Here is a 22,606-nt window from a genome sequence, read left to right as displayed (position 1 = left end):
TGCACTTTCCTCAAATTAAGCTTGCATAAAAGGATACACTGACTGTATTTTGTGTCCTTGAAAATACACAGACTTGAGAAGCAAGTTCTCTGCTTACACTAGGTTGCCAGTTAACTGTAGACTATTTGAGAAACAATTCAGGCTCCTCTCTGTTTTGGCTGTCAACATTGTGTCACATTTCACTACTCTAGTTTACTACCTTGAGAAAAGTCCATTTTTGTTACAAGGCTTACATTAATGTATTTTGGTTGTTTGAAACAGACCCGCTCATAGTTGTGATGTGATGCAGTAACATAATATAGTCATTTTACTTCAGAGAATTTCCATAGCCAAATACCTGTCTTTGTTATTACCTTTATGGGCTTCGGTCTTATTCTATATGGTCATTACTATAAATGTCTTACTTGGAAGCACATACGATAGAGCACTTGTTAACTTAGCTCTCCTGTATAATGCACTCATGAAAAGTAGTGCTTGCCAGCTGTTCAGAGACCTTATGATTTATGTGCTAGGACTCATTGAGTTATTTAGTAAATATTTCATCTGAGTTGATACAGTGAGTTCTTTGGGCTCTCAGTATGCAGGCACCTCTTCTGCTCAAAGTATGATCTTGGCTGTCTCCCTGAAGTCAGAGGAGCTTGAGTATTTAGGACACTTAGAGACATCACATTGTAAAATAGCTTATGTTCCTAAAGCTCTCCTGTTCTATGTTTAAGCTACTAATTGTTTCAATGTAAGTTTTAAATAAACATATTTCTTTAGAGCTGGTTTGTATTGTGTGTGTGATGGTGTTGTTACCTTTTTATTTTGCACGGTTAAATATAATTGCCTTCTTCCTTCCCTCCTATTCCCTCATTCATCCAACCCTTTCTTAAGTTGAACACTTTCCAGTACTCTTACAAGTTTAAACACTGCATTTATTTAAAAAAAAAAGAATTAATTCTTATTGCTTAGACTTTTTATTAGCTAAATGAAGAGGCTCATACAGGTAGGGTACTTGTTGAAGCGGAATACTTGACTTCGTCTCGCAATGCTAATCCTGTGAAGTTGTCCCGTCTGGCTGCATACTCCCCGACGTTGGCCAGCCCTGGTACCACACAGCAGCTCAGAGCACTACGGTAAATGCTCATATCATGGGCATCATACCACTCGTCAGTCTTCTCATCGTAGCATTCCACATTAAAGGTGGTAGTAAAGCCATTAAAGCCCCCCACCACAAACAAGAGGTCGTCTACCACCTCGATGCCAAAATTGCTACGTGGATTAAACATGGTAGGGATTGTGCGCCAAGTATTAGCCACTGGACTGTAGGCTTCTGCGCTCCTGAGGCGATTAGCTCCATCAAAGCCTCCTACCTGTAGGTTGCAAAAGAAATGGTTAACTGTGAAGCATTTCTTCTGTTTACTGAGAAAGCCCTAGTTGGGGAGGACCAGTGATTTGATGCCAACATTCCCCCTACATACTATGAATCACAACGCTTTTCAAATGTGTTTACCCATAGTAGAGTAAACCAATTTGCAAATATAAACTTAGGGGTTAATCATTTATGGGAGCTCTATGGTTCTGTAGGATAAGCACTGGACTGCAAACCACTCAGTCAGTGACTGGAGCCTACCAGTTATCTGGTGGGAGAAAGATTAGTTTTTTTGCTCCCACAAAGATTCATAGCCTCAGAAACCGTATACAGGGTCGCTGTGCGTTGGAACCAACTCAGTGGCACTTAACAGTCATTTCTATATTATGGTCTTAGAGGAACTTACAGCATATACATGTTCTCCATAAGCAATTACACCTATTCCACTCCTCCTGCTTCTCATGGGTGCTATGACTGTCCACTGATTACTCTCAGTGTTGTACACTTCTGCTGTAAACAGGCATTCGTTCCCATTAAACCCACCGCATATGTAGACCTGTGTGAAGAGAGTTCAAGGTATTAAAATAGCCACTTCTAGGGAGTGGAATGAGTGAGAATGGTGCAGGAAATCGCTTCATTTAACGCCATTCTGTACTATCTATATATTCACCCCCACCTATCTGCATGCATTGCTTTTTCTTTTTTAAGTTTTTATTGTGAATTGAGTGATAGTTTACATGGGAGAACATCGGTTTTACACTCCATTTCAGTGCAATGATTACAATCTCCGTGCATCATCATTCAACAGTATTTGCTTCTGTTCCCTGTTTTTTTGAGGCGGTGGATGCGGTGGAAAATACACACAAAAACACTCAGCAATATATAATCATTTAAACAACCAAAGGGCACATTCTGCAAGCCTGCCTCCTGGCCACCAGCACCTGACTGCCAGCACACAGCCTTTCTCTTTCCATGAGTCTAGAGTCCTCGGGTGCTCGCTCTCTCCATGTCCTCATCTCTGCCTCCATCTCTGGTATCACTGCCTCTCTAGATAGGGTCCCACATTCCGCTCGTGCTTTTCTCTCTTGATGGATGACCCTAAGGCCCTCTGTTCCTGGACTGTAAAATTAACTACTACTCTCTTTTTGTTACAAAATTTTTACCTTTGCAGTTGTGACAGTCTCAATTAGTCATGATAACAGTTACTACTGAATTGAAAGAATCTTATCCCCATCTCTTCACCACATGTGTCTAGACAAGATGAAAACTATTGTGTGGGGATTCTACCTTCACCCACCAGCTCTGAAACTAAACTCTCTCTTGAAAACCTGTAAGTCAGTCACTTTGTGCCTTTATAGCCCCCCATTAGGTAGCTAATGTTAAGTTGCCCGTCCCCATCAACCCTGATAAAGATTGATCGTTGATGTGAAGACTCCTTCTCAGTTGGTATTTTGAACTACTATGTAAGTATAGGTCAAGTTCAACAAATTGTAGCAATTTACACTTGTTTATAAAAATTTTTTTATCTTCCTCCAGTCAAGTTCTGATCATCAGGCCATTGAAGCTAGGTCAAATGGGTAGTGTCTACAAGTTTGGGGCTTCTTGTGCGTCTCCCCTCACCATGAATTGCTTTTCAATGCAGAAAATAGGGCAAGATAGCCAGTACTGCCACTTTCCACTTTCTATCTACCCCCAAAATCGAAGAACCGCCTTCAGTTCCAGTCTGTCTTTGCTTTTGTCTTCCCCGCCCTCCCTGGTCTTTACCTTTCCATAGAGTGTTGTGGCGCTTGCGTCACTCCTCTGTTCGTGCATGGGCGCAATGAGTGTCCATTGGTTGGTCTCCGGCTCGTAGCGTTCAGCAGTATTGAGACGCACATAGCCATCAAATCCTCCCATGGCATAAATAAAATTGCTCAGGACAGTCACACTGACATAGCAGCGTCTGGAGTGCATCGGGGCTACCTGGTGCCAAGTTTTCTTGACTGGGTCAAAACGTTTTACACTATTAAAGTAGTCTACGCTATCGAACCCCCCAATGATATAAACGTAGCCTTTCAAATAGGCTGCCCCATGGTAGGCACGGGGACTCTCTTCCTCACAAGTGACATTCACCCATCTGTCTGCCCGTGCATCATATGCCTCTATGGCATTGGTGGGGCTCCCACCACTCCAGCCACCAATTGCAAATAGGATGGCATAGGGCAGGCGGGGCCTGGTGAGTGGGTTGGTGAAGTCAGAATTAGAGGGTCCATTCATGTTTAGGTCATACATGGCCTTTAGGGCATTAATGATGACTGGCTTGCATTCCTCACTGTCTTTCACATAGTCGTTCATCTTAACATTGTTCATGAAGTATTCAGCATGCATTAGAGCCAGGCGAACCTAACAAGGAAACACAAAGTCATTCAGATGAGATGAGGGTGCCAGGAAAAGCCAGAGCCTTAACTTCTGTTCCACCGTCTGCCTTTGAACTGCTCTAGGATTATATTTTGTTTTGTCATGAGATTTATAACTCACAGTTTAAATACTTGTTTTGGGGAGGTGGTATCCATTAACATGTTAAGAATGAACTAGAAGGTCCACTCCTCTGCTGCTGGGTGGTTACTTTTAGACTAGGAAAAGCAGTCATAATTGTTCAGTAATTAAATACCTATGTCTCTTTTTGTAAGTGACATTAATTAATACCAACTGGCTACAATTGTGTGCAATTGGTTTCCATTCCAACTTCTACTTTGGGTTTGAGGAAAGTCATAGAATGGAAAAAGAGTGAAAGGAAGTACCTAAAAATATTTTTGAAGGCCTTGCCCTCTCCCTCCCCTACTACTGGAGAGAATTTTGGTCAAAGAGTATAACTAGGGGAGAAGGAGCTAGCGGAGAGAAGGTAAAAGTGAAATGCAAAATTGCCAAGAATAGTAGAAGATGCCTTGTGTGTAAGTTTGTGGAAATGTAGTCCTAGAATGTGTCATAAATCAGAATTTAACCCTTAGGACAATCCCTCTGTGAATCAAGAGTGAGCAGTTAAACATCCACAATAAACAACTAAACTTGACCTTGGGAAGCAAAACTGAAATATGCTGCTTCCTATTTTGGGGGTCATGAGAAATCCACTTTAAAATGGCCTCAAATACAGCATCTTCCTGTTTGACGTTGAGCTCATCTTTCTCAATGATATCTTTAAGTTCAGTGACGGAGAGCTCTAAGAATTCTGCTGAGACTTTCACCATCTCCTCGAAGTTGTGCAGTATGAACATATAGGCCTTCTGCCTCAGTTCAGGGCAGTAGTAATAGTCTGTGAACTTGCAGATGCCGATACAATTATCCAAACACAGCTCCGACTTGAGGAACTCACAGCAACCCCTGACGATACCCATGATGTTAAATTGGTCTGCAGCAGCCAGCAGCTTCTCGACGTTGTCTGGTGTGATAGGAACAGTCCTGGTGTACGCATATTCAATAATTAGCTTCATCATGTCAGGGGAAATGCCAGGAATGCTATAGACCTTCTTTTCAGTGTTGTTCCAGCCACTTGTAAACAAAGCTCTGAGGAAAAAAGAAAGAAGCTATCAGCCACAGAAACATTTCTTTCTTATTTGCCATGTTCTCCCATACACCTCTGTAACAGTGCATAGGGAGTGTGCTGGAAATCAACTGACCTAAAGAAGGGAGGGGAAGGCTACATGCTTTATACAGTGGGCAAGAAGATAATCCTTCAAACAACTTTGACTTCTGTCATACTTACCTTATCCGCATGATAACGAGGTCTTGTTCCCATTTTGTGACTGGAGAAATGGAGATTTAGAGTTGGGACTAGGGCCCAGGTCTCTTCTGTTCTAACCCATTGCTCACTAAATTCTCCCTTGCTTAAGTAAGTTAAACTTGTGCATTTGTTTAATAACTATCTTGTATCCCATCCAGAATCTGATCACTTTTTCGTATTTCTTTTACTACTACCTCCTTGGTCTAAGCCCCAGCACCATCTCTTGCTGAGACTATTTGGAGTAACCTCCTAACTGATCTCCATGCTGTGTCCTTGACACCTCCAGAGTTTGTAGTCTTATCTCAGCAGCCAATCTGCTTCCTATAAAAGGCTATGTAGCTCTTTCAATTATATCCTTTCACTGTGCTCATTGCTCAGAATAAAACACAAAGCCCACTTCGATTTGGACCACTAGTGCTTACCTCTCAGACCATACTTCCACCTCTCCCCTCACTCTGCGATGACCCTATTGACTTGCTTCCTGTCTCCTGAATACACTGCAGATCCTTCCATCTTTGGTCCTTTCTAATTTCTCTCCTCTGCCTGGAAGACTCCACCAGATGGCCATAGTTCTCACCTCCTCATCCCCTTTCATTCTTTGCTCAAATGTAACTTTGTTAGCAAGGGGATGACAACTCTACTTAAAATTGTCACTTACCACTTCCTGTGTTCCCTTTTTTCCCCTAGTACTTACGATGATCTGATATATATTTTACTTATTATTTAATGCCTGTTCCCCCTAATAGAATGGAAGCAGGGATTTTAATATATTTTTAAAATTTATTTTCAGTACCCAGAACAGTGCTTGCCATAAAATCGGCAGTCAAATATTTATTGAGTGAATAAATGAATACCATTCTACAACTATTTATCAGGCTCCTGCTATGTGCCCGGAGTCCTGGTGTGTGGCACTGTGTGTTAATGCGTCAGACTGCAAAGCTGTTTGAACTGCAAGGTTCATGTTTCAAGCTCACCAGCTGCTCCTAAGAAGTCCTTTCCAGGGTCACCTATGGGTCAGAACCCACTCAACAGCAACAAGCTATGTCCCTGGAGTCCTGGTATGGTGCTATAGGATAAACACTGAACTGCTAACCCCAAGGTCGGTGGTTCAAACACACCATTTGCTCCTGGGAAACCCTACAAAGGATCACTATGAGTTGGAACCAACTCATCGACATTTAACAACAGCTGTGTGCCTAGGCAGAGTCTAGGTGTGGTGCTGTGGGTTAGTGTGCTGGACTGCAAAGTCAGTCTGAAATACAAAGTTGGCAGCTCAAGCTCACCAGTCACTCCTTGGAAACCCTACATAGGGTCGCTACGTGTCAGAATCAACTCGACAGCTCTTAACAACAACAAATATGCCTACACATTTTTTAAAGTGCTGTACAAGATAGAAGAACCAGCACTGGTATATATTTGGCTTCATTTTTCTAAGCAGTTAAAGGGAATATGAGCTTAGAGATCAAATTCTTCCTGTAGATCAGGGGTCTATAAACCTATACAGCTTGTGAACCAAATATGGCCCACCTCTTTTTTTTCTCTCACCACACACAAGAATGGTTTTACATTTTAAGTGGTTGAAAAATAAAAAAAATATTTTGACACGTGAAAATTACACATCAGCCTAAATTCAAATTTCAGAGTCCTTGAATAGTTTTATTGGAACACTACCATGCCTAATTCTTTCAGCATTGTCTGTGACTGTTTTAAGGAGGCCATGGTGGCACAGTGGGTTAAGTATTGGACTGATAAGCGAAGGTGGTAGTTTAAACGTACCCGCCGCTCCCTGGGAAAGGACACCCTATGGAGCAATTTTACTCTGCCCTCTAGGGTGAGGAAGAGTCAGAATCGACTTGATGGCAGTGGGCTTGGGGAAGGATGGTGGCTTTAAGGAACCCAGGTAGCACAATGTTATATGCACAGATGCTAACTGAAAGGTTGATGCGCCAAATACTCAGCAACTCCAAGGGAGAAAGACCTGCCGAGCTGCATGATGGTCCAGGAAGCCCTGTGGTACACTTCTATTTTCATGTGAGGTCGCCATGAGCTGGAATCAACTCTATGCAACCAACAGCAGCATCATGACAGCTTTCGCACTACAACAGGAGAGGTGGAAAGTTGCAGAGACCTTACAGCCTGCAAAGCTGAAAATATTCATCGGTTCCTTTCACAGCCCCTGCTCTAGAATTTAGTTGAATGAAAATTTTAACAACAGGTACCACACATGTATCATACCTTCACTGGAATTGATTACTCAAATAGTTTCAGCTTGTGAATACAAATAGCCCTTTCACTTTCTGAGTCACCGTTCTTTTGTTCAAAACTCCCTTTCTGATAAGTATTTAATTGATTTTTCCCCCTTAGCTTACATCTTATCTTCCAATCCTTGTTAATTTATCACCTGCTTTGAAATACTGTCTCCTAGGATGGGGCATAAAGGGTGGCTGAAATATCAAATTCATCTGAGTTTAAGTAGGACATCTGAGTGTCCAACCTTTCCAAAAGTGGTACGTTTGGGTGGAATCAAAGAAAAAAGGACCTGGTCCATCAATGTTGTTGCTAAGTGCCATTGAGTCGGTTCTGACTCATAGCAACCCTGTATATGGTTTCCAAGGAGTGACTGGTGGGTTTGAACCACCAACCTTGGAGTTCAAATGGGCCTTGTGTTCCAGTGCTTACTGTACAGTGCCACACCAGGACTCTATAGCCCATCAGTAGGTGGTTGAAATCCAGTTGATAATCAGAGAGGAGCTTTCAGCTCTAGTCATGCCTCTTCAGAAGACAAAGAAATCATGCTTACAGAAGCCCAGAGCTTTGATAGTGTCCATGAACTTAAGATGGTAGAATGGGAAACAAAATGAATCAAACTCTCTCTCAAAACGAGCCCGATTACCCCTAAACTTCGTTCGGCGCCCCTGTTATACCTAAAGTAGGAACTGCAGCTACAGAGGATGTTCTTGTGGGCATTGAACTCAAAGCCATTGACCTTGATGAGCACGTCGCAGAGCTTGCCCTCTAGCCTAAGCTCGTTGAAGATCTCACAGGTCATGGCGCTCATCTTCCTCTCCATGTGAGGCTGCTGGAAACGCGTGGAGGCCGCTGTGCTTTCCATCTCCATAGCACCCTGGGCTCAGCGGAGAGAGGCTGCTCTCCAAGGGTGTCGGGGATGCTCGTGGGGGGGGCCCTTTAGCCAGCTGTCGCTCCTTTTCCCTACTACATCTTTCAAATAGGACCCAGGACAGTACAAGTTCCAGAATCTTGGACCCGCAGTGAGATCATGCTCGGGATTGTGCTCTCAGGTTCTGGAACACTCTCCCTGTCCCTGCCCTCTTCCCTTTCCCCTCCCCCATCACATCACTCAGGCTGAAGACCACCCAACATCTCCTTGCATGTCCTGAAATCCAGAGCAGAACAGTGATCACCAAATTCACATGTTGTTGTTAAGTGCTGTCAACTCAGTTCTGACTCATAGCAACCCTGTGTATGATTTCCAAGGAGTGGCTGGTGAGTTTGAACTGCCGATCTTGTCATTCAAATTGACCTTGTGGTCCAGTGCTTTATCCCACAGCACCACACCAGGACTCCCCAAAGTCACATAAGAGCTTTTATGCATTCTAGTTCCTGTTGTCCAACTCACACTGTGCTCTGTATCCTTATAGCATCCCTCTACCTCGGACGGTTATAAACTTGGGTCTCCTGACTGAGCTCAAGGAAATCCAAGTCACAGGAGGCAGAAGGGAAAAGTAAAATGGCTTGCGTTTCATTTTGGCCCAGTTGTCCAAGGTCTTCTTACCCACTACGTGTGTTAGTCACTCATTTTCTTCTGTGATGAGCAGTGGGCCCAGTTACAGAACCACCTTCTGAATGTTTAATAGAATTTACTAGATGGTTCTTTCATATGCCTCTCAAGCTGCGTGGTTTTCTTTGCATTGCAACTTTTAATCTTGGGCATGGACACTCTTTCCAGGGTTTTTGCTCCAGGAGTGGCAGGAACTCATCCAACATCACTTGATAACCCAGTTCTCCCACAAAACCCCAACTCCTTGAGACCTTCACGCGCCTCAAAATAAGACTCTTACTTAACCCGTTTCTTTGTGCACAGCACAACCACCCTCCAGAGGCGCCAAAATCTCGACCCCCGCCCCCCAATTCCCGCCCCACATGGAGTCGACGCCTGCGCAGTCCGGCCACTGGGCGGTCATAGTCTTGGCATTGCCGAATAAGCCGCGAGCGTGATGGCGGACGAGGTGAGGCGGGAAGAAGGGTCCAGGATGGAGCGGGCCCGATCCCTGGGGTGCTCGAAACCCCAATCCTTGGGATCCTCAGAGTCCCCCAGCAGATCGACCCAGTTCCGGCGCGCCACCCCGGCCTGTAGCCTCCCCAGGCTCAGCCGGTGCCCTCCGTCCCCTCGCACCCCCCAACCTGGCCTCGCAAAGGTGCTCGAGCGAGCCCGGGTTCCCCTGTAGGCCGAACCCGGTGCCAGGTTCAGTGGTTCTCTTGGATCTCGGGACAGGTAAGCACCCTGATGAAGGCCACGGTCTTGATGCGGCAGCCCGGACGGGTGCAGGAGATCGTGAGCGCCCTCCGCAGGGGCGGGGGAGACCGGCTGCAGGTACTACGGGCTGGAGGGTCCGACAGTGGAAAATGAGCCTGGTGGGATTGAGGAAGGGGGGCTATGGGGGTTTCCTGCCACCTTGGCCAGGGGCCAGAGAACAAGGAGTCTGGCTGTGTATTGTGTCTTGTGGGAAGAGCTCCTCTGTCCCCAAACCAAGATTGAATTTCGGATTTCTCATGAAGGTTATGGCCACTGTCTCTAATTAGACAGAAAGCACTTCATACTAGCATATGGGACTTTATCTTGCAACTAGCCCAGGCCAGCTGCGCCCTAAGGAGAATTTGCTAAAGTGCAGCTGAGTCTGAAGGAAGGACCCGAGGTATTATTGTGGGTGCAACCGAAAGAGTCAGGAGAACCCCTGTTCTTCAGCTCCCCACCATCTGGGAGAGACAGGTCTTCCTTAGAGCTAACACTTTATGGTAACTGGTATACTTGGATTCGTTTTTCCTTACCATTCCTCCCTCCCCAACTCCCCCAGGACTTTGCCTTTAGATTATCACTAGTTTCCCCACTCAGGTCAGGTCTGCAAGATGGACCATGTCTAGGCAACTTCTTGCCTTTTCATTTTAGGTTATTTCTGATTTTGACATGACTTTGAGCAGATTTTCTTATAATGGAAAGAGATGTCCTTCTTCTTACAGTAAGTTCCACATTAGCTTGCCTTGTTGGGTTTGTCAAAATGATGGCTTCTGAGAAGCAAGACACAGGAATTTTATGTTTTTCCAGATATTTTGGATAACAGCAAGATCATCAGTGAAGCCTGCCAGAAAGAGGTGTGTTCCTCCCCTTCTTTGTTAAGAGGTGACTCCACAGAGACCCTGCTTAAGACCAGCAATTTCCAGGAAAGAGAGATGTTAGACAACTGGTTTATTAGTATTCTTGCTAATGCTCAGCCTTTCCTTATGACCAAGACATGATCAATGATGATACTATGGACACTCTTTTGACTGTTGCAATGGAGTTTATAGGAGATTTTAATGTCATTGGTGCAACTCCAAGGGGTGAATGAAAGTGATAATTTTTTTCCTTTAAATTGGCTTACTTTTTTTTTTAATGTTTTATTGTGAATTATATGATATTTTACATGAGAGAACTTTAGTTTTACATTCATTCCATCGTATATCATCTCATTGCCATGGTTCCAATCCCCTCCATGCATGATCAATCGACCAAAGGGTATACCCTATAAACTCGTCCCCTACACTCCTAAATTGGCTTACTTTTAATGATTTGAATGTAATTAACTTACAAAAGAAGAATCTTTTTTATGAAATCGTGTTGGAGGAACTATTTTTCTTCTTTCTGATGTACATTAAAATGAATCTTAAACAAAGAAAGCAAAAGTGTTTATCCATGTATCTTCTAAAATCATCTTGCCTGTCACCTGAGAGAGTAAGCCACATTTTGGGAAGTAAAGTAGTTCTTGCAGGTTAATCAGTTCTTAATGGTTCTTGCTGATTAAGCCCTGATGACTAAGTGAATTTGTCACAATAACAAGTTCTTCTCTGAGGGGGAAGCTCTCTAGATTGTTGACTCTTAGTCCTTACTCTCTCAGGGTGGGTGCAAAGGAATGACCAACACTACAGATAAGTCACTCTCTGGACTTTATCAAATGGGTCAATGAGAACCTTTGCCCAGTTATGGTGGAAGATGATAAGAGGAGAAACTTGATTCTTAGAGGTCATGTGTCCCTAAATAAAAATTTCAAGAAAACTTACACTTCTTTGAAATGACTTTTTTAAAACAAAACATTAAACTTAGGTCTTTGGTGGGGGAGACGTGACATGGACTAATGGCTTTTCTCTTCATCTGGATGTCCCAGCTGAAGGCACTGCTTCACCACTATTACCCAATTGAGATCGACCCAGAGCGGACTTGCAAAGAGAAGTTACCTCATATGGTTGAATGGTGAGTGATGGTGGTGAAGAGAACTGGACCCTTCAGGATTAGGACTTTTTACCTGTGGGACTTTTTACCCCTGAGCTTTGATAAGATAAGCAGCTTCCCTTAATACTTTGCTAAGGGCTTAGGCTCAATTATTGAATGTCAGTAGTCCAGCAATTATAACAAACTACCCAGATATGTTGTTGTTGTTGTTGTTAATAGCCGTTGAGTTGACTCTGACCCAGAGCCACCAACCTTGCAGTTCAAATGGCTTTGCAGTCTGGCACATTAACCCACAGCGCCACACCAGGACTCCAGGGCTTAATATGACTGCTGGCGAATCCCTGGCAGAAGTTTGAGGTTCTTTGGTTTGGAGAAATCGCCCTCCCGTAGAAAGCAGCATCAGTGGTCTGAGCCCCACTTCTCCAGAGGAAGGACACAGAAGAGCAAGTCACCCTCTTGCCTCTTCGTTGTGTTGCTTTACAAACTTCCTTTTCAGGAGAGCCACATCCCTTCAGGAAATGGCTCTGTGAAAAGGATGAGGCCTCCTTTGTCAATAACCTACAGAGGGGTCTTAGCTCCATAAAAGGAAAGGACACTTTATTTACTTCAGTGGTTTGAATCTGGGGCTTTGTGGGATATTTGCTTCTAGGTGGACCAAAGCCCATGATCTTCTGTGTCAGCAGAAAATTCAGAAGTTTCAGATTACCCAGGTGGTGAAAGACTCTGGTGCAATGCTTCGGTAAGCTTTTGCTTTGGGAAACGGTCCTGGCAGACTGTTAAAAGCTGTTTTACTTACAGATTAGGAGGCTGGGGCAGGGTGGTGAGGGAGAGTTGCTGGGAGAGGTTGGAAGGGACATGGCAACACAAGGTACTCATGTGAACAGAGCTTGCTTTTGCTCTCTGTGTACAACCCAAGGGTTTTCTCCCTGGGGACCCATAGGAAGTAGTCTGCCAGCAGTGGACCTAGTGCATCCATCTGGCCAGGGCTTCATCTGACATGGAGGCTAGGCTCTTTCCTCACAATAGTGCAAAGGCTCTCAGGGTTCTCAGTGGCTCAAATGGTTAAGTGCTCAGTTACTAATCAAAAGGTTGGTAGTTTGAACCCACCCAGAGGGACCCTAAAGACTGGCTTGGCTTTCTGCTTCTGCCCGGTCACAGCCTTGAAAACCCTGTGAGCAGTTCCGCTCTGCACACATGGGCTCACCATGAGTTGGACTGAACTCAATGGCAGCCCACAACAATAATTACAACATGGTGACTAGGGGTTTTTTATCCAGACCTGGGAGTTGCCTAGACTGGGACCCTTGATCGTCAGTGACCTTCCTGAGCATCTCTCCTGCACAGCCCTCTACTGGAGGAAGATGGGACCCATAAAGGAAGTTGTCTGTATGGTTCTTCCCAAGGATTGTGGACCCTAATTGGGGAAAGAGGCTGGAGGGGTGCCCTCAGTGAAGGAACTCCAGGATCGATGCCTAGTTCTATGAGCAGTAGCAGAAACATGCCTGCCCTCTGCCCAAGGGAAATGAGTACATATAACCATATACAAGTTCAGCATAGACTGCACATTGTGTAAGACATATACAGCAGCTCTAGTCATGATAGCGGAAGTCTGGTAGCATCTGAACAGAAAATAGACAAATTGTGTCTTGTTCCTGTAGTAGAATACTACATAGCAGTTACAAAGAATGAATGCTTGGTAAATGCACACATGGGCAAGTACAAAAGAGTTTGATGATGAGCCCATCTCACTGAAGTTAAGGGGAGGCAAAAAAAATCAGTGGCAGCAGGAAGTCAGAATAGAGCTGCTGGTATTTGCTGGGAAGGAATCTGAGGGAACTTTGACCTGGGTAATGATTACATGGAAAATATAAACAAATGGAAAAGTTAATTGATCTCATATACAATACTCTCAAAAAAAAAAATTGCCAACTAAGAATCATATACCCAGCAAAGCTGTCCCTCAAATATGACGATGAAATTAGGACATTTCCTGATAAACCGAAATTAAAGGAATTTGTAATGACCAGACCAGCTTTGTAAACAATGCTAAGGGTGTTCTTTGAACTGAGAACCAACAACAGCAGACAAGGACCTTGAGATGACCAGAAAGACAACACCTCCCAGAACTCAATCTAGATATAGAAGGATTTAAAGTAAAACAAACCTACAAGAATGAAACTAGGGAACCAGAGCTATGAATATATAATGAAGTCAACTACAAAGCAAAAAGGGAATGGTATAGATACAGAACTTCCAAAAGGCAAGGAAGTCAAGTAGATTTCAAAATAAAACAGACTTTTAAGCAGGGGAAAAATAATGAATTCCAGGGTATAACCTCAGAAAACAATAATTCACCTGCACATCAAAGTAAAAAAAGGAAAATCAGAAAGATTTAGTAAACAGTAAAACAACAGAAATTAAAATGCTAAAACCCACAAACAATGAACTCAGCATAGAAAATTGTGTGGAACAAAGAATCCAGCGGCACCACAAAAAAACCCACAGAAAAATGACAATTAATTCATACCTGTTGATAACTACACTGAATGTAATTGGACTAAATGTACCAGTCAAGAAACACAAATAGCAGAGGGGATAAACAATATGCTGTTTATAAGAGATCTATCAAAAAGATAGGAACAGCCTAAATGCCTGTCAACAGATAAATGGTCAAACAGACATGTACATACAATGGAATACTACAAAATGTTGAAGAATAATGAATCTGTCAAACACCTCACAACATGGTTGAACCTGGAGGACGTGTTGAGTGAAATTAGTCAATCACAAAAGGACAAACATTGTATGAGACCATAATGTAAAAAGTTTAAAAAAAAAAAAAGGCTTTCTTGATAAAAGAAACTATGTTGGTTATGGGGGAGGGAACATGGAGGGAAAACTTTTCATGGGCTAGAGGGTACACACATGTTAACATGGGTGACAGGGTAGGCAATATACAAGAGGGAGGTTAGCAGAGAAGGAAGGATGAAGGTAGCGGGAGACACAGGAAGGAATGCAATAGTTAAAGTGAACAGAGGTAAATATTATGAACTGTTGGTACATGGAGGGGATTGCCACTATGCAGTGAAGCAAAGTATGATTTGTTAAATGTAAAACTAATGATCTGCTCTGTAAACCTTCAATTCACAATAAAAAGTTTTTTTAATTAGACTTTAAAGCAAACAACTTAGAAAAAAATAATTTTACTGTTTTCAGTGAAAATTTACACAGCAAATTAGATGACCATTTGACAGCTTCTGCACACATCATTCAGTGCCATTAATTCCATTCTTCACAGCGTGTCACAGCTCTCCTTCATTGCCTTCTAGTTGGCCCTTCTCCGGTACTCTAGTTTCCCTGTCGTAACTGTTAGCTTCTCATCTGTGCTTTAGAGTAATTGTTCACCTTTTGGGCTCATATAAATGGTTTTTTAATGGGGGAAAAATGTTGCTTGATCTGACACTGAAGATTAGGACACTTTGTCCACTTTATTGTATGTACTTTGTTGTTGTTGTTGTTGTTAAGTGCCATCGAGTCGTGTCCGACCCATAGCGACCCTGTACAGGGTTTCCGAGGGTGTAAATCTTTACGGGAGTAGAAAGCCTCATCTTTCTCCTGCGGAGCGACTGGTAGTTTCGAACCGCTGACCTTAAGGTTCGCAGCCCGATTCGTAACCACTACGCTACCAGAGCTCAATTAAAAGAAAATTTCAAAAATATGAATGTGTAACCCGAGGCGAAAACAAGAGTAGCAGAGGCAGGGTTTCTGCCATTGCGTAACTCATTGCTCTTTTCAGGGAGGGATACAAAGTGTTCTTCAACACGCTTTACCATCACAGCGTTCCTCTCTTCATCTTCTCTGCTGGCATTGGAGACATCCTGGAAGAAATTATCCGGCAGAACAAAGTCTTCCACCCCAATATCCACGTTGTCTCAAACTATATGGATTTTGATGAAAATGTGAGCCAAGTTGAGCTGGTCATGGAAATGGGGTGGGGACCATAAACCAGGGTGCTTGAGGGAGAAGGAAGGCATGCTGGTTTCTTTGCCTCAAGGCAGCTAATTTTATTTTGTTTTGTTTTGTTTTTTTGCCAGCTAAGGACAGGGTGTTGTGAAAGATCCTGTATCTGGTATTTGGAAGACAGCCAATTCTCTGCCTGGGGGACCTAGTTTGTGGGGCATCCCAGCCCCCTGTCCCTGTCATGGGTTAGGTACTGTCCTGGGTACTCGAGGGCTTGAACTGTGACTTGAGCCAGAGGTGGGCTGCTCTAACTCGCCTACTTTTGACTAATTTCCTTTAAGCCAGTGGTCAGACTTTCTATCGCTTTGGCCTGAGGGTAGGATGTGGCTTGCAGCTTCGGGTTAGCACACTTGTAACCCAAACTGCTGCATGTATTTCATGCTTTATACTTTTACCAGATGATCATCAATATTTGATGGTCTTGTTAGCTTAAGAGTTTGACAAAGTTTTTCTGTAAAGGGCCAGATAGTAAATCCTTTGGCTTTTCAGGGCATCCCGTCTCTGTCATAACTACTCTTAACCATTGTAGTGCAAAACTGCCCTAGACAATACATAGGCGTCCTGGTGTGGCACTGTTGAGTAAGTCACAAGGTCAGTGGTTCAAACCCACCAGCCACTCCTTGGAAACCTTATACAGTACCTAACAACAGCAGCAGCAGACAATATATAAACAAATGAGCATGATTGTGTTCCTGTAAAACTTTACAAAGTCAGGCCATAGTTTACAAACTATTTATATTCTAGTGAAGTTGTAACCTTATTAATGGTTTTCAGGATTCCCTTTCCTATGTGACACAGACCACAGAAAAGTGCCCTTAGGTCGATGCCTTTTGTCTCTCTTCTCTTGATTGTTTAGGGCTTCCTACAGGGATTCAAGGGCCAGCTCATCCACACCTACAACAAGAACAGCTCCGTGTGTGAGAACTCCAGCTACTTCCAGCAGTTTCAGGACAAAACCAACATTGTCCTGCTGGGAGACTCCATGGGGGACCTCACTATGGCTGACGGGGTTCCATGTGTGGAAAACATTCTCAAGATTGGCTTCCTAAATGACAAGGTGCGTAGGAAACGGGCTTCCTCTCTTTGTGGCTTTCTTCTTCAATCCCTATAATAAATGCTTACTGAACACCTTCTATGTGCTAGACGGAGTCCTGGTGTGGCGCTGCAGGATAATGCACTGGACACCGCTCCTCGGAAACCCTAGACAGGGTCGCTATGAGTCAAAAGCAACACAACAGTGTGCTAGACACTGTCTCCCAATATTCCTGGTTTCCTCAGGAGAAAGACAAGACAGCAAGCTGTGTGCTCCAGGAAAGGTGTAGTCAGAATAAGGGTGATGCTGCATACTTTATGGCAGCCAGAATGTACTGAGCACCCACTGTGTATCTTTACGACCACTCTTGGAGGTAGTGACTTTTGTCATCCCCATGAGGAAACCAAGGCAGGGAGGTGTGATTTGCCCAGGATTATGCAGGTCTGAAAATGCTGTGGCTGGCTACCAGTTCTCCTAAATCATGTCTTTCAGACAATTGAGATGGAAGATGTCAGTTATTTGGGGTGTGGGTTTATAATTTAGGGAAGACCAGAGATATGGGGAGAATGCTATGACCAGAAAGCGGCACCCGGGGTGGTAAGTAGGAGGTGGTTGGTCCTCACCCTCAGGGAGCACTGAGTCCACCAGGACCCTTGAGCCTTGTGAAAACTCCATCCAACCTAGACTAGAGGTGACATATGGGTCTTGGGTTTCCATTTTTGTTATTGTCCTTTGGATGCGGGCTCAAGGATTAATTAATTCGAGCAGTCGCTGCCTTCCACTCATCCCTGTCGTCAGAAGGCAGGTCCCTGTAGTTCGGAACTCTTCATCTAGCCTTAGTCTCAAAAGGGAGCTGGAAGCTGCTACTGCAGGTCATGTGAGACCCTCTCAGTGTCTCCTGTCACCTGAGCAGGTGGAGGAGCGCCGGGAGCACTACTTGAACTCCTATGACATCGTGCTGGAGAAGGACGAGACGCTGGATGTGGTCAATGGGCTGCTGCAGGACATCCTGCGCCAGGGGGACCAGATAGACGTTCAGGGTTCCTAGAGCCTGGGGCTAGCCCGCAGGTGGGGCCATGAGAGGGTGCACCTCCTCTTCACCTGAGGCAGCCTGCCTTGTTGCCTACATTGCTCTGCCTCTGTGTCCCAAGGAAAACCCTGGACGCAGGTGCGCCTGTGTGTGCCTCCCACCCCGCCTCCCTCCTCTCTCCCTCCTTTCTCCCAGCGCCTTTGCCATCCTTTATGTTCATTTTTGGGGGAGACCTTCCAGGTGGGAAGGCAGCAGAAGCTGCTCCAGGTGAGTGGTGAACCTACAGGATGCCTGCGTTCTTGGGATCATTTAGTTTAGGGATTCCTTTCCCCCCAGATTTTTAGACTAGAACTTGTTCTTCAAACAACTCCTAACATGTGAAATGGATTGAAATAAAAAATGGAGAAAAGAACTCATGGTCCAGGAAGTGTGTGTCTGTATAATGGCGGGGGCACCAGGTATCCCCCGACCCTTGATGCATTGGAACCTCCAAGAAGTCTCTCAGCTTCACCCGTACCCACTGCCATTGAGTTAGTGCTGCCTCACAGTGACCCTGCAGGACAGAGCAGAATGGTTCCCGAGGGTCTCCAAAGCTGCCAGTCTGTACGAGAGCAGACAGCTTCATTGTTGGCCCATGGAGTTGCTGCTGGGTTTGAACTGCTGACGTTGTGGTTAGCAGCCCAATGCCTGACCTACAGTGCAACTAGGGCTTCTCTTTGCTCCACAAAACACAGTGAAAACCACCAGGAGACCGCCTGGACCTAGCCAGGATGTCTGCGGGGATCAGGGTGGCTGGAGATGATGACCTAGAATGGTGACTATGAGACTAAGTCAAAAAATATTGCTTCAAAATCAAAGCCACATTTATTAAACAAAAATATCAAAATGTGAAGCTATTGTTCCTCAGCATTCCCTTAGGAAGGCTGTGTTTCCAACTCTCTTAACCCTTTCCAAAGAATTCTGCACTCTCCAATGTACACAACATCAAAACAACAATTTGGGCATCCTTGAGGACCCAAATAGCGTTCCTTTGACTTGGTCACAACAAGAAGTCTGAAGGGGACAACAGGGCTGGAGGGTGGATGGAGTCATGATCGTCCTGTGTCTTTTGAAAAATATCTATCAAGATGCAAAAAGTTGACGAAGTCTGAGCCAACCTCTCTGCCTTGAATAGAACTGTGTAGCAGATTCCTCTCAGAAGCCACTGTTTGTGTTTTGTTTGTTTTTTAATGTTTTATTGTGAATTATGTGATCGTTTACATGGGAGAACGTTAGAGAAGCCACTTTGCTTGGACCTTTTTTATGAAGGCACTTTAACATGACTAAGTGTATCATTACTGAGAGAACGTGCCTGCAGCCATCTGACTGGAGACATGTTTAAACAGGTTTTGTTTGGAATAAACCTGTACGTGTATGAACTAAAACCCTAGTAATAATACTTTTGGACTCACCCTTGTGTTCTGGGGCAGCCGTGAAGCTTGAAATTCAGTCTGAAATCAGATGTGTTGAGGCGATCCTGTCTGCAGAGTCCAGGGATTCCCGAGGGCGTGCACTTCTTCCCGTGCCCTTGGCTCTTCTTGCTCCTCTAAAACAGATGACCTTAAAGGAGAGTTTGTGACCAGGGGTCTGAAGAAGAAGGCTCTGTGTGCCAAGTAAAACAAGTGACTAGATTCTCATGCTGTTTGGGCTTCACCTTTTCTTTGGCTTTTCCTCCTTGTTGACTTAGATCAGGGGTGGCAAATGTCCAGCTCACGGGTCCAATAAGATCCTCAAAATCATTTGGTCTGGCCCTGCCAAGGCAACCACAGTTCCAGTCATCACCACGTTGTTGTTGTTTGCTGTCCAGCTGGTTCTGACCCATAGGGTTTCTGAGCAGCTGGTGAGCTTGAACCGCCGACCTTGTGGTTCAAACCAATTTTGCAGTCCAGTACATTAACCTACAATCCCACACCAGAACTCTTAACTATCACATTAACTATCACGTTAAGTGCCGTTGAGTTGGTTCCGACCCATAGTTACCCTATATAGGGTTTCTGAGGAGTAGTAGCTAGTGAGCTTGAGCCACTGATCTTATGGTTCAAACCAATTTTGCAGTCCGGCGCGGTTAACCCGCAGCACCACACCAGGACTCCAGCCATTGGTGGTGGTGGTGTGCTGTGGAGTTGGTTCCTACTCATTGCGACCCTCTGGGATTTCCGAGGCTGTAAATCTTTACAGGAGCAGAAAGCCTCCTCTTTCTGCTGCAGATCAATTGGTATGGCTGGGAGTTTCAAACTGCTGCCCTTGAGATTAGCAGCCTGACTTGTAACCACTACGCTACCAGAACTCCGTAGGCATCATATTGTTGTTAAGTGCCATTGCTAGCGATCCTGTATAAGGTTTCCAAGGAGCAGCTGATGAGCTTGAACCACAAACTACTTTGCAGTCTGATGCATTAACCCACAACATCACACCAGGACTCCAGCCATCAGGTGAGTTAATAAAGTGTTTGACCAGATACAGCAGGCTGATTTTTAAGTTGATAATTTTGTATGGCCAGTGAATGATGTTAGAAATTTTGGCAGAAAAAAAGTATCCCAGCCTTGACTTAGATGATCCAGAACTAGCTGAGTTCTTTCTAGGACAGCTGTTTTTAAAATCCTGTTTCTGGTAAAGGTCTGCATCACAGTTCAGGTTCACATTCAGCAGCTTCTATCCAAGTTGCTCAGTGGCATTGGCTATGCTCTTCACAGTGTGTGAACATTCTCAGTATTTCCATTCTGGTAGCTCTGTAGCCATGAATCTGTCATTTCCCTGCCCTCTTCTTACATTCTCATCTTGGTTTTAATGTCATTGTTGACTGTTTGGTCTCGTGTAGATGATTTTTTTTAAAGGAACACAGTATTTACAGGTGATATTAATCTTTTGAGCCAATTTGTTAATTCAGTTTCAAGGTGAGCTTCAGGGTTCTATTTGGTGGAAGTTTGAAGAGTATCTCAAAGCAACAGTCTCAGGGATTCATTCATTCATAAGTCTGGGGGTTTTTTTAGGGGGGTTTTGTTTTGTTTTAGGAAATTGTGGTTTTCTCCATTTTCTCCCATTCTCTCCAGGTCCATCTCTTGCAGCTCTGGTTTGAATGGTCAGCACCTGGTCCTGGTCCCACGGGAGATAAGGCTGTGGTTCGTGTAGACGGTTTGTCCTGCAAATATTCGTGGGCATCTTCTGAAGGAAACATGGAGAACACCCAGTTCCCGTGGTGTTTTCTTAGCCTGCCTTCTTCCAGAGAAGTCCATCGTCATCCTCCTGCAGAAGAGGCCTGGCTGCTTTTAAAGTGTGTGTCTGCAGGGCAGAGAAGGCAGGCCTGTTGTCACTGTGGGCTAGCTTGCTCTGGGCACTCTGAGGCCTGCCATTTCATCCTACAATAAGCCCGCAAGTAGGAATGGTTCTCCGTTAGCAGATGGCTCAGAAAAGATGAGTAACTTGCCCACACTCCACAGCTAGGAACTAGAACCAGAATGTACACGGGAGTATTTGTGACCACAGTCTTTTCTTCTGCTTCATACTGAGTCCGCATTGAACAGCAGCTTCAGATCAGACTTGTCCTGTCAGGTTTCTGTTTGTTTTTTTCAAACTTTTTATTGTGAATTGAGTGAAGGTTTACAGGACAGATCATCAGTTTTATATTCAACAAATCATGTGCTTTGTTTAATTAGAATGATTGCAACCCCCTCCATGTACCATCTGTGAACAGTATTTACCTCTATTCACATTAACTCTGTCCTGGTATGGCACTATGGGATAAAGCACTGGTCCCCCAAGGTCAGTTTAAACCTCAAGGTCTATGGTTCAAACTCACCAGCCGCTCCTTGAAAACCTTATACAGGTCGCTATGAGTTGGAATCAACTCGACAGCACTTAACAACAATACATTAACTCTGGCATTCTGATTGGTGGTCACTATCTGAGGCTGTCAGACCTTGAGATTTCTGGATGCTTTGGGGTCAGGGAGTGTAGCCATGGGGAGCATTTACATTGTCAGTGGACCCTGGGCAAGAAATCTGCTTGTGGGGATGGTTCAGTGTGAATCTAGTCTGTTTTCCCATCTAAGCACCTGCTTTATGCCCACAGGCCACTCTGCTCATGCAAGGCTTCGGATCATCTCCTGTGTATTGGTCATCCGTTGGGCAGGTAAAGGTGGATAGCAAGGCTGGTGCCTGAACTGACTTCTCCCCTAAACTCTGGAAATTTTAGAGTCCTGGTGTGACTTGACTGGTAACTACAAGGTGGGTGGTTCAAACCTAACAGTCACTCCTTAGAAACCCTATACACAGGGTCACTATGAGTTAGAACGACTTGGCAGTACTATACAACAAATCGTCTATCTGGTAAGAGAGGTAACAGCCAGTGGCCAGAAGAAAGGGGAATAGTGTTGTATTGAAAACCATCTGTGTGAAAAGGAGTAATTCCACCTGTCTCAAGGTCAGCAGTTCTGAGAGAGAAAGATGAGGCTTTCTGCTCCCGTAAGGATTTACAGCCTTGGAAACCCTGTGTGGGGTTGCTACAAGTTAGAACCAACTCCACGGCACGTAACCACCACCACCATGTTGTGTTTGCAGCCAGGGAGGTTATCTTTCCCATTCAACTGGAGATTCCGGGACAAGGGTCATCCCTCTGTACTCTCAGCCCCTCACCCTCCTGGTCAGACCTGGGCTCCCTTCCCCACTGAAGTTCCAGTTAAGGCTTCAGGCAGGAAACCTCCTGAGGGAGAAGACAGACCCAGGGACCCTGCCTCCAGGTGATGAGTTCTTGAAAACAGCCTGCTATGTCTCATCTTTCTTTCCCAATCTGTGTAGCTAAAGCCCCACCCCTGCCCTCCAAAAAAAGGGACCACATCCTGAGGACTTTGGTTGAATCTTTTATTTGGCAGAAAG

General features: G+C 44.6%; 2 protein-coding genes across 3 annotated transcripts; one reads left to right on the top strand and one right to left on the bottom strand.

Annotated features, from left to right (window-relative positions):
• Positions 1 to 926: 926 nt before the first annotated feature.
• KLHL10 (kelch-like family member 10) lies at positions 927 to 8,369 on the bottom strand. 2 transcript variants are annotated; one of them, XM_006832640.1, is made up of 5 exons: positions 8,036 to 8,369; positions 4,405 to 4,894; positions 3,119 to 3,736; positions 1,761 to 1,910; positions 927 to 1,355 (listed from the first exon to the last, which is right to left on the bottom strand). In XM_006832640.1, exons 1-5 carry the CDS (start codon positions 8,227 to 8,229, stop codon positions 981 to 983), a joined length of 1,827 nt encoding a protein of 608 aa, XP_006832703.1. In that variant the 5' UTR covers positions 8,230 to 8,369; the 3' UTR covers positions 927 to 980. The 2 variants fall into 2 exon arrangements, with proteins under 2 accessions (XP_006832703.1, XP_006832704.1); XM_006832641.1 differs by having other exon boundaries at positions 949 to 1,355; positions 8,098 to 8,334.
• A 1,249-nt stretch (positions 8,370 to 9,618) lies between these two features.
• NT5C3B (5'-nucleotidase, cytosolic IIIB) lies at positions 9,619 to 17,714 on the top strand. Its single transcript, XM_006832639.1, has 8 exons — positions 9,619 to 9,723; positions 10,297 to 10,366; positions 10,453 to 10,499; positions 11,549 to 11,634; positions 12,263 to 12,352; positions 15,410 to 15,572; positions 16,490 to 16,690; positions 17,580 to 17,714. The coding sequence occupies exons 1-8, from the start codon at positions 9,637 to 9,639 to the stop codon at positions 17,712 to 17,714; spliced, it is 879 nt and encodes a 292-aa protein (XP_006832702.1). The 5' UTR covers positions 9,619 to 9,636.
• Positions 17,715 to 22,606: the final 4,892 nt, after the last annotated feature.

The sequence above is a fragment of the Chrysochloris asiatica genome, unplaced genomic scaffold (assembly GCF_000296735.1).
Source record: "Chrysochloris asiatica unplaced genomic scaffold, ChrAsi1.0 scaffold00007, whole genome shotgun sequence".
In the NCBI taxonomy this organism is placed as follows: Eukaryota; Metazoa; Chordata; class Mammalia; order Afrosoricida; family Chrysochloridae; genus Chrysochloris; species Chrysochloris asiatica.
The sequence above is the reverse complement of the archived record's forward strand: the minus strand, read 5'-3'. Positions and strand labels throughout refer to the sequence as shown.

What these genes read in the sequence shown, in the direction of transcription:
- KLHL10 (XM_006832640.1), bottom strand. Translation starts at nt 8,229, where the DNA reads ATGGAGATGGAAAGCACAGCGGCCTCCACGCGTTTCCAGCAGCCTCAC. An exon ending in AGCTGCAGTTCCTACTTTAG is followed by an intron (nt 4,895 to 8,035) that starts GTATAACAGGGG and finishes TTTTTTCCTCAG; the next exon opens with AGCTTTGTTTACAAGTGGCT. An exon ending in CCACAACACTCTATGGAAAG is followed by an intron (nt 1,911 to 3,118) that starts GTAAAGACCAGG and finishes CTCTTCACACAG; the next exon opens with GTCTACATATGCGGTGGGTT.
- NT5C3B (XM_006832639.1), top strand. Translation starts at nt 9,637, where the DNA reads ATGAAGGCCACGGTCTTGATGCGGCAGCCCGGACGGGTGCAGGAGATC. An exon ending in GCGGGGGAGACCGGCTGCAG is followed by an intron (nt 9,724 to 10,296) that starts GTACTACGGGCT and finishes TTTTCATTTTAG; the next exon opens with GTTATTTCTGATTTTGACAT. An exon ending in TTGGCTTCCTAAATGACAAG is followed by an intron (nt 16,691 to 17,579) that starts GTGCGTAGGAAA and finishes TCACCTGAGCAG; the next exon opens with GTGGAGGAGCGCCGGGAGCA.